We start from the raw sequence: 15,013 nt of genomic DNA, 5'->3' as shown, positions 1-15,013 counted from the left end.
ACTCCAAGTGTTTGAAACCTCATGGAACTTCTGAAAACAAAATGGATATAGCTTAATACTGTACTACTGAAACCAATTCCTTTGATAAATATTATATTAAAAGCCTACTAAATGCAAAGCTCCATATTTAAGTCCAATGAACCACAGCAATGATTCCACTCACATTAAAAAACAGAATCTGATAGAAGTACCACTTTTTTTAAAGTTAGTTGACCTAATTCTAGGCCACAGACACCAGTAGAAAGTAAAGGTAAGAAAAAGAAAGTTTCAAAGAACATTAAAAAATCATTAATGTGATCTTCACTGAACAGACAACTTTCTATTAATTTAAAAATACAAATGACTGACTACAAACAAGGTCAGAATGGTCCTGAGAGAAAAAAGTTCATCCTTTGGGAGAGGGATTATAAAGTTCCCAAACATCTTTTGCCCCAGAACACTCTAATAAGAGGGAAACCCCTGCCTTGGACCTCTGCCATTTATTATGTAACAACTTTGAAGTTGCTATTAAAGCTATAAATCCAAAGAGAAAAGGATATACTAGAAAGGAAGATTTTCAATAAATTAAGGAAGTAGTTCAACAGTAATGATTTTTTAAGAGTCCCTAACCTCTTAGAAGAATTAGAAAATAAGGGATGGAAAGTATCTGTGGTCTTTTAAAATTCATTAACAAATAAGTATCTGCAACTGCAAGGACCAAGCTGCCCCAATCAGAACATCTCACACTTCATCCCATTTAAATGTTTACCTTATGTATTAAATCTCTCCAATATTATTGCCCTTATTCCCACAACTAAAAAGGACATTAATGAAAATTCTCCCATTCTAAAGAGATATGAGTCCCCCAAAATATACTTGGAAAACAGAGTACATCACTGAATTAATTTTTCTCTACTTTAAAACAAGACTTCCAAGTTTACCTCAAAAATCTCTTCCCTGGAAACCTCAATGCGGCAATGGCCAGCCTGAGGCTGTTGCTGGGAAAGTTCTTGCCGCAAAATTTTTAGTTTCTGAACCAGGTCTCGTTTGTACCGTGGGACTGTCAGACACTCTGTGTCATCAGGGCACAACGATACCACCTGCTGTTGCTGGTCTTTCAATTGGTTCTGCCGACTAAAAGTAAACAAATATTATTGAAGTATTTTAAACAAGAGAGATTGCAATTACTCATTTAAAATAGCATCCTACGCTAAACCAAGTCTACCTATAGCATTTCTAGGCCTTATTATATTCTTAGCTTGACATTTTTGACAACAATAAACTAGCTCCAAAGTTTACTTCTTGGAACTTACGGAAGTGGATAACAGAGTTTTATTCAAAAAACTTTTATACAGCTGCTGAGAACAACTTTCTCAAATACCGTTTCCATTTTCTTCTACGTAGTTTACCATCTCTCCCTTTAAAATTCAGGCATAGGCCAAACCCTGTGCCTGTTATCTAGAGTCTGTCTCTCTGGAAGAGACAGTTTGAACTGGCAGCTTGGCAGGGACCCCTTCTCCTATGCACGCTACAGTCTAGACCACAAGAATGTGGGAGGTCACAGCAAGTTACTGGCACAGAGAAATGAGCACTTTACAAACAAGTCTAAACGCTTTATAAAGTGTCTACTTTTCTTTCTTTTCTTTCGGCCACGCTGCACAGCATGCGGGATCTTAGTTCCCCGACCAGGGATTGAAGCCGTGCCCCATGCAATGGAAGTGTGGAGTCTTAACCACTGGACCACCAGGGAAGTCCCTACTTGTCTTTTTATTGTGGTAAAATATACGTAGCATAAAATTTACCATTTAACCATTTTTAAGTATTATAGTCAGTGGCATTCAGTACAATCACATTGTCTGTTGTGCTAAACTGACTTCTAACTGCACATATATGGTTTACCACAAATACACTAAAATAATCTCCCAAGTACAGCAGAAATATAATAATAATTTTAAAGGCACATTGCCTAGAGATATTTTTATTCTCCTGGCAAAAATAATATAAGTTGCATCTGAGAATTTTTAAAAAGAATCTTACGCTATAATGAACTAGTTAATTCCAATAAACCATCAGGAAATAAAAAGTCAGATAATTCACTATCGATATCTATGCAAACATTGAGTGACTCAGTTGGAATATAATTTTTTTTTTTTTTGGCTGCATTGGGTCTCCGCTGCTGCGCACAAGGCTTTCTCTAGTTGTGGCGAGTGGGGACTACTCTTTGCTGCCGCACGCAGGCTTCTCATTGCAGTGGCTTCTCTTGTTGTGGAGCACAGGCTTTAGGCACGCAGGCTTCAGTAGTTGTGGCATGCGGGCGCTAGAGCGCAGGCTCAGTAGTCGTGGCACACAGGCTTAGTTACTCCGTGGCATGTGGGGTCCTCCTGGACCAGGGCTCGAACCCGTGTCCCCTGCATTGGCAGGTGGACCCTCAACCACTGCGCTACTAGGGAAGTCCCTGGGATTTAATTTTACACACAACAGACACAAGAGTACAATCTCCTAACCTAAAGATAAAGGGCAATGGTAGCTATGAGAAAATAAACAAAAATAACTTTCAGTTCTCTAACAAATCACCCAAACTTACTTTACGTTCAGTGATTCTTATGTACCAGGCCAAATTTTATACCTAGAACGTGTAACTATCCAGAGAAAATGCAGCTTTGATGAAAATTACAAATCACCATTTACTACTCTCATAAAACATTGTAATAAAGGTGTTTTTTAATACACACACATATATAAATCAAAACAGAATATATTAAAAATACTCTCTAAACAACTGTATTAATCCTATCCAAAAACAAAAAAACCAAGAACAAAAAAAACTTGGGTATACCAACTTAAAGATACAAAACTTTAATTCAAAGTGGATCACAGACCTCAATGTAAAACCTAAAGCCGTAAAACTTCTGAAACACTAGAAAAGTTTTATGACTCGTGTTATGCAAAAATTTCTTAAATATGATCCCCAAAACACAATTCATAAAAGAAAAAATGGATAAAATGAACTTCATTGAAATTTCAAAGAAACCTTATGCTCTTCAAAAGACACTGTTAAGAAAATGAAAAGACAAGTCATGGTCTAGGAGAAAGTCTTTCTAAAGCATATAGCTGACATAAAACTTGTATTTCAAATATCTAAAGAATTCTCAAAACTCAAAAGTCAAAAAAAACAAACAACTCAGTTTTTTTAAAAAAGGGGGCAAAAAATTTCACCAAAGAAGATATACAGATGGAAATAAGCACATGAAAAGATGCTCAACATCATTAGTCATTAGAGAAATGCAAATTAAAACAATAATGAAGGACTTCCTTGGTGGCACAGTGGTTAAGAATCCACCTGCCAATGCAGGGGACACGGGTTTGATCCCTGGTCTGGGAAGATCCCACATGCCGCGGAGCAACTAAGCCCGTGCGCCACAACTACTGAGCCTGCGCTCTAGAGCCCGCGAGCCACAACTACTGAGCCCACGTGCATCAACTACTGAAGCCCACACGCCCTAGGGCTCACGTGCCGCAACTACTGAAGCCCGCGTGCCTAGAGCCCATGCTCTGCAACAAGAGAAGCCACCGCAATGAAGCCCACGCACCACAACAAAGAGTAGCCCCTGCTTGCCGCAACCAGAGAAAGCCTGTCAACGTAGACCCAACACAGACTGCCCCACCCCAAAAAACAAAATGAGGTAACACTACACATCTTTTAGAATGTCCAAAATTAAGATTAACCATACCAAGTGTTAGCAAGAGCAACTACAACTCTCATACACTGCTAGTGGGAAAGTCAAATGGTACAATCACTTCAAAAAGAAAGCTGGCAGTTTAAAAAGTTAAACATAAGAGCCTATCATATTATGCAGCCTGGGTATTTATTTATCAAAGAGAAGTGAGAGCATATGTCCACACAAAGACTTAAACATAAATGTTCCGGGACTTCCCTGGCGATCCAGTGGTTAAGACTCTGCACTTCCAATGCAGGGGGCACGGGTTCGATCCCTGGTCGGGGAACTAAGATCCCACATGCCACACCGTGTGGCCAAAAATAAAAAAAACCCACACGAATATTCGTAACAGTTTAGTCATGGCCCAAACTGAAACAATCCAAATGTTCATCAACAGGTAAACAAATAAACTGAGGTCTATCCATACAATGGAATACCACCCAGCAATGAAAAGAAGTGAACTATACAGACAACAACAGAGATGAATCTCAAATAATTAGGCTGGGTAAAAGAAACCAAGAAAAGAGTACATACCGTATGAATCCACTCATCTAAAACTCTAAAAATTGCAAATGTATGGCGACAGAAAAAGCAAATCAATGGTTGGCTGAAGATGGGGTGTGGATTGAACTGTGTCCAAAATAATACGTTGAAGTCCTAAGCCTTGGCACCTGTGAGTGTGACCTTATTTGGAAATAGGGTCTTTGCAGATGTGATCAAGTTAAATGAGGTCACACTGGATTAGGGTGGCCCTAAATCCAATAAATTGGTATCCTTATAAGAAGAGGTAAATTTCGACCCAGACATACAGGAAAGAAAGTGTGGCATAATAAGAAATATACTTTGGTCTCTGTCCCCAGTTCTTGACACAGAACTCCTAAAATGCTTGAAATTTCCTGAGTGACACAGGTGACAGGAGTGTATTCTGTTCTAATATTTGGTCTTTGTCCCCAGTACAAGACACAGAAGCTCCTGAATCCCTTTGAATTTCCTGGGTATCGGAGCATTTTTTGTTTCAGTGAGGTGACTTGCTAGGTCCCTATATAATTTCAGGTTGGGGGCTGGTCGCCAGAAAGACCAAGGCTTGATTAGAAGCCTAGAACTTCCAGGCACATCCCCCCAACCTCTGGGGAAGGGGAGAGGAACTGGAGATTGAGTTAATAATCGATCACTCCTGTGTGATAATAACTCCATAACAACGCCTAAACAACAGTGTTCAGAAAGCTTCTGGATGGTGAGCACACTGAGGGTGCTCGGAGGATGAAGTGCTTGGAGAGGGCGTGGACGCACTATGCAGCCCCTGCCCCATACCTTGTCTTGTGCCTCTCTTCCATGTGGCTGTTCCTGAGTTGCATCCTTTGTAATAAACTGGTAATAGTAAAGAAATAATTTCCCTGAGTTCTGTGAGCCTTTCTAGAAAATTATTGAACCCAAGGAGAGAGTCATGAGAACTCGATTTATAGCCAGTTGGCAAGAAATACGGGAGGCCTGGGACTTATAAATGGCATCAGAAGTGAGAACAGTCTTATGAGACTGAGCCCTTAACCTGTGAGGCCTGATACTAACTGCAGGTGGTATTAGACTGAATTCAGGTGCTGTACACCTCGTTGGTGTCCGCGACGTGGAGAACTGGAATATTTGAGGGAAAAAACCCACACACTTGGTGGCAGAAGTTTTGTGGATAAAATAGATCATAGAAGGCCACGTGAAGACAAAGGTAAACACTGGGATAATGTGTCCACAAGTCAAGGAACAGTAAAGTTTCTGGCAACCACCAGAAGCTAGGAGAGAGGCATGGAACAGATTTTCCTTCAGAGACACCGGAAGGAACCAACCCTTCTAACAACTTGATTCTGAATTCTAGCCTCCAGAACTGTAAAAGAATAAATTTCTATTGTTATAAACCACCCAGTGTGTGATATTTTGTTACGGCAGCCTTAGGAAACTAGGGAAGGGATGGGAGGAGGGATTACCAACAGGCTACAAAGAGGCAGGAGGAGACTTTCAGGGGTCATGGATATGTTCACTATCTCCATTATGGTGATGGTTTCACAGGTATATAACGTGTCAAAACTTAAACTGTACACTTCAAATATGTACAATTTCTTGTGTGTCAATAAAATTTTAGTAAAGCTGAATTTTTTTTAAACCCATAGTTCGTCAAAAAGTCTACATTAATAAATGCTGGAGAGAGTGTGAAGAAAAGGGAACCCTCCTACACTGTTCGTGGGAATGTAAATTGGTGTAGCCACTATGGAAAACAGTATGGAGGGTCCTGAAAAAACTAAAAATGGAGCTATCATATGATCTAGCAATCCCACTCCTGGGCATATATCTGGAAAATATGAAAACTCTAATTTGAAAAGATACATTCACCCCAATGTTCACAGCAGCACTATTTATAACAGTCAAGACATGGAAGCAACCCAAGTATACACACACATACACACACACACACACACACACTCTCTCTAAAATATCACTCAGCCATAAAAACAGAATGAAATATTGCCATTTGCAGCAACATGGATGGACCTAGAGATTATCATACTAAGTGTAGTAAGCCAGAGAGAGAAAGACAAATATTATATGATATCACTTATATGTGGAATCTAAAAAATAATACAAATGAATCTATATACAAAACAGAAACAGACTCACAGATGTAGGAAACAAACTTATGGTTACCAAAGGGGAAAGGGAGGGTGGGGAGGGATAAATTAGTAGTATGGGATTAACAGATACAAACTAATATACATAAAATACATAAGTAACAAGGATTTACTATAGAACACAGGGAACTACATTCAATATCTTGTAATAAACTATAATGTAAAATAATCTGAAATATATATATATTACATATATATATATAGCAAACTGAATCACTGCTATATACCTGAAACTGACACAGTATTGTAAATCAACTGTACTTTAATAATTAAAAAAAAAAACCAGGGTACATCAAGCCCATTCACAAAGACTTGTAAGAATGACTAAGTCCTGCAAATGGGAAAGAAGCCTTAAAAGGCACAAAACTGACACATCAGAAAATCATCTGGGATAGATTCAGCTATCCTAGAGCTATTTCTGATGCACTCAAGGAAAAAAATCCATCCACCCCATAAAGTAGCCTGTCTCTGCAGGTGTGCTACGGTGCACCTCTGATACATATCCTTTTCCTAACATTTCAGGACAGGTTCCTACTTAAGCACAGTGGGATTAAAATACCCAAACATGAGAGTAGAATTTGTCATATTCTTATATAAAATTATGTTCAACAAGTGATTTATAATTGAAGAGAGCAGACATTCTATCACATTTATTACAAAAAGCATCTATCGGTCTTCTCTTGTTCAGACTCGCATTTGAACATGTATTGTTTCAAAAACTTACTTTAAAACTAAATGCAAGTTAGCAGAGAGCCGAGGATCTGTAAACTGTGTTGTTCTGTTGTTATGGTCAACGAAATACACTCTGCCTGTTGCTGTATTCCGGATCTCCCATCCAGGAGGCAATGGACCAAGCTCTTCACAATTGATGTTGCTAAGATCCCTGCAAAAACAAATATAAAATAAAAAATACCTCACTGCTGGGCCTGCTGAGCCAAGCAAGTGTAAATGACACAGAACAATTCCATGAAGTCTTGAGAAAATGTATTGTTTCAGAAACTTGAGACATTCAGCTGGAATCTTTAATTCCCAATGGTTTAACAAACTTGCATATTCAAAACCCAATCCATAGATGGCTCAGAAACTTATCACACAGCCTACATTTTTAGTCAGTTCATTCCTGGGCTTTAATGTAATTCAGGTTTTAAATTAATATAAAAGCAATCACAACATTTGCCAACATAAACTGTACTTCAGTACTTGTCTGACAAAATATTGTTTTTCAAATGTCAGTGATATAAGGAATTAAATGTTTTCTAAAATTTCCCTTCAATTATTTCTTTCTTTACTACACCATAAAATTTGTGTAAATGTTCATTCCATGATTAATTTTAAGCTCTTCAACAAAGCAAAACTGGAAATGTTATTGAAATGTGATCCTGAAAATAACCACAGTATATATTTTAAAGGATAACTACTCCATTTTGAATTCTGAAAGATATAAAGCTACGAATGAAGAACCTGTTTAAGACACCTTAGGAAGAATGTTCTAAGGTTTACTGCTACAATAAAAAAAGCAAAAAGACTTTTTGCTTTTTGGAGCAAAGACCACTGTTATTATATCATGCATTATTAAAATACTATTATATATGATAAAGATTTATAGAACCTTAAAGAATGAAATAAAAGCAGCATGTCTAATATAAATTTAAACTGTAACCAATAATTACAATGACAAATCTCATCAAAATTATGTTTTCAAAGTTAAACTAGAAAAAAAGTTTTCCTGAAATAACCTCTTCTTAGTCATAGTGCAAACGTAATGATGGGCACCCAGAGATTTGTTGGAACAAGGATTTTTAACTTGTGCTTATAGGTGCCCCAGAGATTCTTCTGCTACAGAACTAAAGATTGGAAAGAACACGCTATTCTGAGACACTGCTAGTCTCAAAAGAGGCAAAAGGGGAAAAGTTCCAAGAATCCTCCTCAAATTTTTTTTAAGTGAATTAAACTGGAGCTGGTGGTACCTGAGTGGCAGACAGGCAGAGTGGGGGGGTACCAGAGGGTAGTGGTTAATTGGGAAACTCAGCCTCAGGCCAGCAGCAAGGTTGGAAAAGGAAATCTGGAACTTCCCCACGGAGAACTCAAAGGGAAGATGAAGTGATTCCAGGAAAAATTCCTAAATTCTCACTTTAGGTCCACAGAACTCCAACCAATTAAAATCAAACTCACAATCAAAGATCACCAAACACTTCAGAAAGGAATTCATGATGACTGAGTCAGTAGAAACAAAACCACGGAATTAGTTCCCCAAGTACTGTCAGAGATCAAAAAGAATAGCTATGATATGAAATGTTTAAAACAAATAATAAAAGGGAACAATTACAAAGACAAACTATTCCTGAGAGATTATTAAGAATGAACAGATAGATTTTTTTTAAATGGAATTTTTAGAAATGAAAAACAATTATCATTCTTTGTAATCAAAGAATGAATAATGCTTTTGATGTAATGCAGAATTTCACTTTATATCATTTTATTTAGAATTTTATAAATTTATAGTCATACATGGGAGGGCTCTAAAGAATTGATGAGAAGCAGAAAACTGGAAACACTCTTTATGTGGAACTGGGAAATGATTAAAGGAAAATGGTATGTTATACAGCCATAAAAAGTAATACAGATCTGTATTTTAAGACTACATAGTCAGTATGCAATATAGTGAATAACAAAGCATTAATCATTATTTTAAAGAGAAATACAAAACATTCTAAAATGGTACTTCTCAGATAAATCTAAGTTTACTGGATATCTTTACATAAAGTTAGTTTTAAAGTGTCTGAGTGACACTATTTTATAAATGTCTTTGATTGAACAGTGATGATATTTGAATAGAATCTAAATATTTATAGTCTGCTTTGATAAAAGATCCTCCATACAAAAGACATATTCACTAAAGGATCCCCCAAAACAAAATATATTTTAAGATAACAATTTGGAGCATAGAGACTAAAGAAAAGAAATATAATCCAAAGCGTTATTTCATAAAGTCATTATTCAATACTCAATACTCAATATTCTTAAATCTTTATAGAAACCCCTTATTCATTAACGAAAAACCAACATTGTTTCCTTAGGAGTAAGAACACACTGCCCACTGGGGTGCCAAAATCTCTCTGTTTCAACTTCCGACACCAGCTTACACACCACTCTTTCAAAAGGCAGCTCAAGATCAGCTTTCACACTGTTGTAAATCATTCAGTTTTTTTTAAAAATCATTTTTCTTCTAAACATTTCCTTCCAATGATTTTAAATTATGTTATAGAAAAGTTCGTTACTGACCTTCAACCTGATAAACAGAACCCAAGACACTTCTTTTCATAATTTACATATCAAGACTCTTATTTCTAAAAGTTAGGCACTTAGATTTTTTTCAGTGAGCTTATTAATAAAACAAAAATTTCCTCCCCACTATTTTTTTTTAAATCAACAGCTTATATCATGAAGACACAGAAATGGCAACCTTGATACAATAATGAATGATAACACATTTCCTTGGCTGCCACCCTCAGAAGATTCTGATTAAGCTCTATCACAAAGTAAAACATTTTGGGAATTCCCTGGCGGTCCAGTGGTTAAGACTCGGTGCTTTCACTGCCGGGGCCCAGGTTCAATCCCTGGTCAGGGAACTAAGATCCCATAAGCCGCAAAGCGCGACCAAAAGAAAAAAAGGAAAACATTTTCATTACAATAGCTTTATTTATAAATAAACAGAGTATCAAAGCAATCCAAAATCAGCTAGTCACATCTGTTTTTAATTCAAAAACATGATTCTAGACAAGTAGATCTCTCAGTACAAACTTTAGGCAGAAAAAGATCTCTTGACCCTCCATAGGACTTTTTTTTTTTTTTTGAAGAGAGGAATGCTGCCCTTAATATATAAAATATCCTCATCCAACAAAGGTATATGTATAGCTTACAAAGTTGATTTAGAATTTCACTTAGAACTCAACCTTTTTTTGCAGCTTCAACTGGACTACTTGGCACTCTCCATCTGTTCAGTAGAAAATAATTCAAAATAGCTAGTGGTTTAAAATGTATTATTTGATACTAAAATGTACCAGAAACTGTGTTAAACTACTAAATTGATTTTGTGTCATTCCATCTTCTTAAAGTTAAAAGCTGACATTTTGGTTAGTAAATGCATTCAACAAGGCCTGCAATTCAAACATACAAGTTTTGGCATTTAAAATTAATTTATGTTAACTGGGTTATTCCTTTTCTACATTAAAATGAAACATGAAGACTGAATACACTTATATAAAGTTAAAATAAACAAACCTTTTTTAAAAAAGCCTAACCAGAAATAAAAATATCAATTTACTACCCTTAAAAAAAGGGTATGTATGTTTTTGTAAGGGTATGTATGTTTTCCCCAGGTCAATTTTCGAATTCCTACAAGACCCACATTTTTGCCTCGATTTTTTTAAGGGGGAAGGGGAGAGGAACTAGAGACTGGTTGGGTGGTACAGCACTGGGGTAGGGTTGCAGAGAAGTAAGTAGGACTTTCTACTAAATGTCAAACTGAAAATATGATCAGAAAGAGCCAAACTTTTACATCATCTATTTTAAGAAGTTAAAGATTAAATAAATAAATCCTAGGTGAAATGGGTATTCAGTGGTATGAAGGGTATTTAGAATATGTTCTTACCTAGGCACTCTTGGATCATGCCATGTGCTCACACCAGTCTGAGTATGTAAGAAATACACCTGACCTTGTTGTGTTGTCCTCTGTTCTGTAAAATTAAGAAACACTAATAATAAAAACATATTCAGAATGTACAAATCAAAAACAGCTATAAACACTAGGATGATATTATATTAATAGGTAAACTCTCCAAATTACCAATCTATTTCATTACAAAAGAACGGCTTTACAAATCACTTGTTCTGAACTCAGAACAGATTTTCTCCTGGAAACAGTCTTATAAATGGTGGTGAGGGTCACAGCCCAGCTATTTAAAAGCCAACTACACTTATAATGTGGCTCAAATATTAAACATGTTGCAATGGAAAACAGAAAACAAGATTGTCACAGAACCAATAATTAAATAAAACAAACATGAAGAAATTATCTTTTATTTGTCTTAAATGTGGAGCCTAAGGGAAACAGAAGGGCTCAGAGAAAGAGGCTAACCAACTCTGGGGAGATTCTCAGGGATCTGCAGAAACTTTCAAAGAGTTTGCAGGCTGGTAATGCTTTTTAAATTATGCCTAATTTTATATCAAGACTTATGTTTTTTCTTTCCTTGAGAGAGGTGTATTCTCAAGACTACATTTGGACTCAAACAGTAGCAAAAAAGATGGAATATAGAAGAGACACCTAAAAGAGACAGTCTAAAAGAAGCAATTATGAAAAAATAATCAAGTTAGGAGCAGGAAGACTAAAGAGCACATATGCCTACTGGGGAAAAAAAAGCCACAGGTAAAATTAAGTCAAAGCCCTTAGGGAGAGAGTGAGGAGGCCAGGGCAAAGAGAAGGAATCTGTGAAAGGGTTTCTTCAGTGGTGGTCTTTATTTACTTATGTTTTCAAGCAACAGAACTACCTTTTTTTTTTTTAAAGAAAATCTAACGAAAAATTCCAATATATGAAACAATAAAACTATTGCTAATATATATTAGTATAAATTTGTTTATAAACCTGTAATAAAAATCAATTTAAACTTTTAAAATTATAAATGTAAAAATGTTTAAAACTGGTTCTAGATGACAGCTGCAATAATTTCAGCCTTGATACCCACTTTACTCCTATGTTTTTGGTTGTACAAAAAAAAATTTTTAATCCAAATCACACAAATATTGTAAAAGTATAAAGTATAACCACCCCCACTCCAAACCACTTGCCTTATAATCTCAATTAAAAAGAATGCCAGGAGATACTTGATTCTAAGGTCTGGACATTAATAATAACAGCTAAATTTTAACTTCTCATGAAATTTCATTTATTTCTTGCAACAAATCTACATGGTTGGTAATAATATTTTCCCCACTTTATAGTACAGAAGATAAAACTGAGGCTCAAACAGGTTAATGTGCCCAGCGTCACACAACTAATATATAGCAAAGCCAGGATATGAACCCAGCTGTTTCCCAAGCCCATGCTCTAACCACTGTCTTTTAAGTTAACCTGTGTGGCCTAGCTCAATTAATGGAAAAATTGGGTTTTTTAAAAAATTAAATAGTTAAAATACTTTAAAAATAAAGTAAGAATGATGCATTTGTGTAAGTTTAAAGAACATTCTGGAGTAAAAATAAAATACAAGTTAGATCAGGCAATTCCCAATGTTGGTCACTAGGTGTCATCATCAGCCCAGAACTGTTTATCTAGAGGCTGTGGAAAGGGCAAGGATGTTAAGTAACTTGGTTAAGCTTTTAGCAAGAGAGGAGAGAACAGCTGAGGTCATACTGCAAGAGTTTAGGAAGTTCTGTATTCAACTATGAGAAGATTCATGTCATCTTTCACATGGAATTCTAAAACTTAGGGAACTATAGAAGATTATAGTACTTTTACACAAACACAGAAGTGACTAAATCATTTACAATAACCCAATCACTCAGATAACACAAAATTATAGACAATACAAATACAATATATAAATACCATCAGAAATATGCTTTTTAAATTATTTCTAAATATGCACGTCTATAAAATTACAAGTCTGACTTCAGATTGCCATTATCAAGAAAAACACCGTCTCACTTTTTACAGTGCCTGTTTACAAAGCAGTCTCACATTGTTTCATATGCTTCTCACAATACCTTTGTGAAAAGGAGAGGTATCATTCATCTCATTTCATTGTAACTGGGCAAAAAGGTTAAGGTTAAACGACTGGCCCAAAGTCAAAGTGGTGTTAGTCTTCTACCACTTCAAAGACTTTTCAAAGTTGGGGCGTTTTACATTTACTTTGATTTTCATGCAGAATTCCTAAACCCAGATTAATAACTTCTTTAAAAGTTGATTTTCTGGCTTCTTAGCAAGCTGAAATCAGTAAAACACACTTTATTTTTCCTCTGCTAGTTGTCATACCATAGCCTTCTGGTAGGTCTGGAGGAGTATGTAAATGTGTCCTGCTCATGTAATTTCTATGTCGTTGTGACCTGACTCTCCTCTCTGCCAGTCTGGGATCTGAAGACTGTCCAGATGTTGCACCGTTTGTTCCACTAATTGGAGTGTTCTCATCAACAAAACAGCTAAGAGGTCTGCCAGGACTAGAATATTCAGATGCTGGTCTATCGAAAAGTAACAAGGAAAAAGAGTTACTCAACTCAGATACCAAAAGCAGAATTTTATAGACAATGTATGTACAGCAATAACAATCACTTGTAAGAAAATGGAATGATTAATACAAATATAATGACTCAAGAACTCTCAATAAAAGCAAACCCAAAGCCTCAAAGCACCAAAGAAACCCAGGTGATAAGCAGATTATCAATTATGTATTCAAATCACTTTATATTGATTTTAATTACATTTCATATGAAATCCGCATATATTTGTAGATGTGAGTATGAGCTCACCAAGCCTTACTTGGCTTAGCCACAGGCAACCTCAGACTTGCGTCCCCACCATTCTCCCACTCTGCCTCTGCCACACTGACATTCTTCCTCCTCCTTAAGCCTGCCATGGTCGTTCTACCTTTAGTGCTGGAGAGTAGCCAGCCCTTCCTTCTACCTAGAGTGATTTTTTCTCCTATTTTCCCTAGGCCAGACTCCTTTTTGTCATTCAAATCTTAGCTTAAGCTTAAATGTTGCCTCTAAGAGGTCGTTCCTGACCTTCAGATCTAAAGTAGTCACCCAGGCATTTGACAGTACCTCACCTTACTTCCTCAGCATGGCAGTAACTTCTGATATTTTTCTCATTTGCATCCTTGTTTTCGTCTGTCTTCCCCCACTAGAATATTTACTGAGAGAAGAAAGTCTGCCTAGTTTGTTCCCCACCATATATATTCCCTGCACCTATAGTAGTGCTCAGCATATATTTAAGAGTAGTAGTTCAATAAATATTGAGTGAATAAAGGAAAGATAGTCTGTCTCTTCAAAGAGCTTACAGCCTCTTGTAGGTCATCCAAACTAAGAGGATAATCAAGAGTTAATTTTTTTTTTTTTGCGGTACGCGGGCCTCTCACTGTTGTGGCCTCTCCCACTGAGGAGCACAGGCTCCGGACGCGCAGGCTCAGCGGCCATGGCTCAAGGGCCCAGCCGCTCCGCGGCATGTGGGATCTTCCCGGACCGGGGCACGAACCACTGTCCCCTGCATCGGCAGGCGGACCCTCAACCACTGCGCCACCAGGGAAGCCCAAGAGTTAATTTTTAAACTAACATTTACAACTCAATTGACTTTATTCATGTGGAAATTAAAGTCAATTTTATCAGTTAAATGAGAAGGAAATAGACTTCACTAAAGCACTGACACAAGTACACATTTATTTACACTCAAATATGATAAAAATAGGTTCTTTGACTTCCATATAATCCTTGGCAGTTTAATACTAGAAATCAACTCTCAAATAAGCACTTTTTAAAATGGCAACATAAGCTAAGCTTTCATCTGAGAATCACAGTATAATAGAGAAAACTTTGTGGTTCAATGAGTTAAGCAATTAATCCCCAATAAATAAAAGTATAGCTAATGAGAAGCATTT

The 15,013-nt window shown here is 36.6% G+C and overlaps 1 protein-coding gene across 2 annotated transcripts in view; it reads right to left on the bottom strand.

The window, feature by feature from the left end:
• Positions 1-15,013, bottom strand: part of SMURF2 (SMAD specific E3 ubiquitin protein ligase 2) — a 119,253-nt gene that overhangs the window by 13,703 nt on the left and 90,537 nt on the right. For both annotated transcript variants that reach the window (XM_081219964.1, XM_081219965.1), the window contains 4 exons: positions 13,399-13,601; positions 11,022-11,106; positions 7,095-7,253; positions 921-1,113 (listed from right to left, as the gene is read on the bottom strand). In XM_081219964.1, coding sequence (XP_081076090.1) covers positions 921-1,113; positions 7,095-7,253; positions 11,022-11,106; positions 13,399-13,601 — 640 coding nt within the window. The remainder of the gene's footprint in view (positions 1-920; positions 1,114-7,094; positions 7,254-11,021; positions 11,107-13,398; positions 13,602-15,013) is intronic.

The sequence above is a fragment of the Mesoplodon bidens genome, assembly GCF_964165515.1.
Source record: "Mesoplodon bidens genome assembly, chromosome: 19".
NCBI classification, from domain to species: Eukaryota; Metazoa; Chordata; class Mammalia; order Artiodactyla; family Ziphiidae; genus Mesoplodon; species Mesoplodon bidens.
The sequence above is the reverse complement of the archived record's forward strand: the minus strand, read 5'-3'. Positions and strand labels throughout refer to the sequence as shown.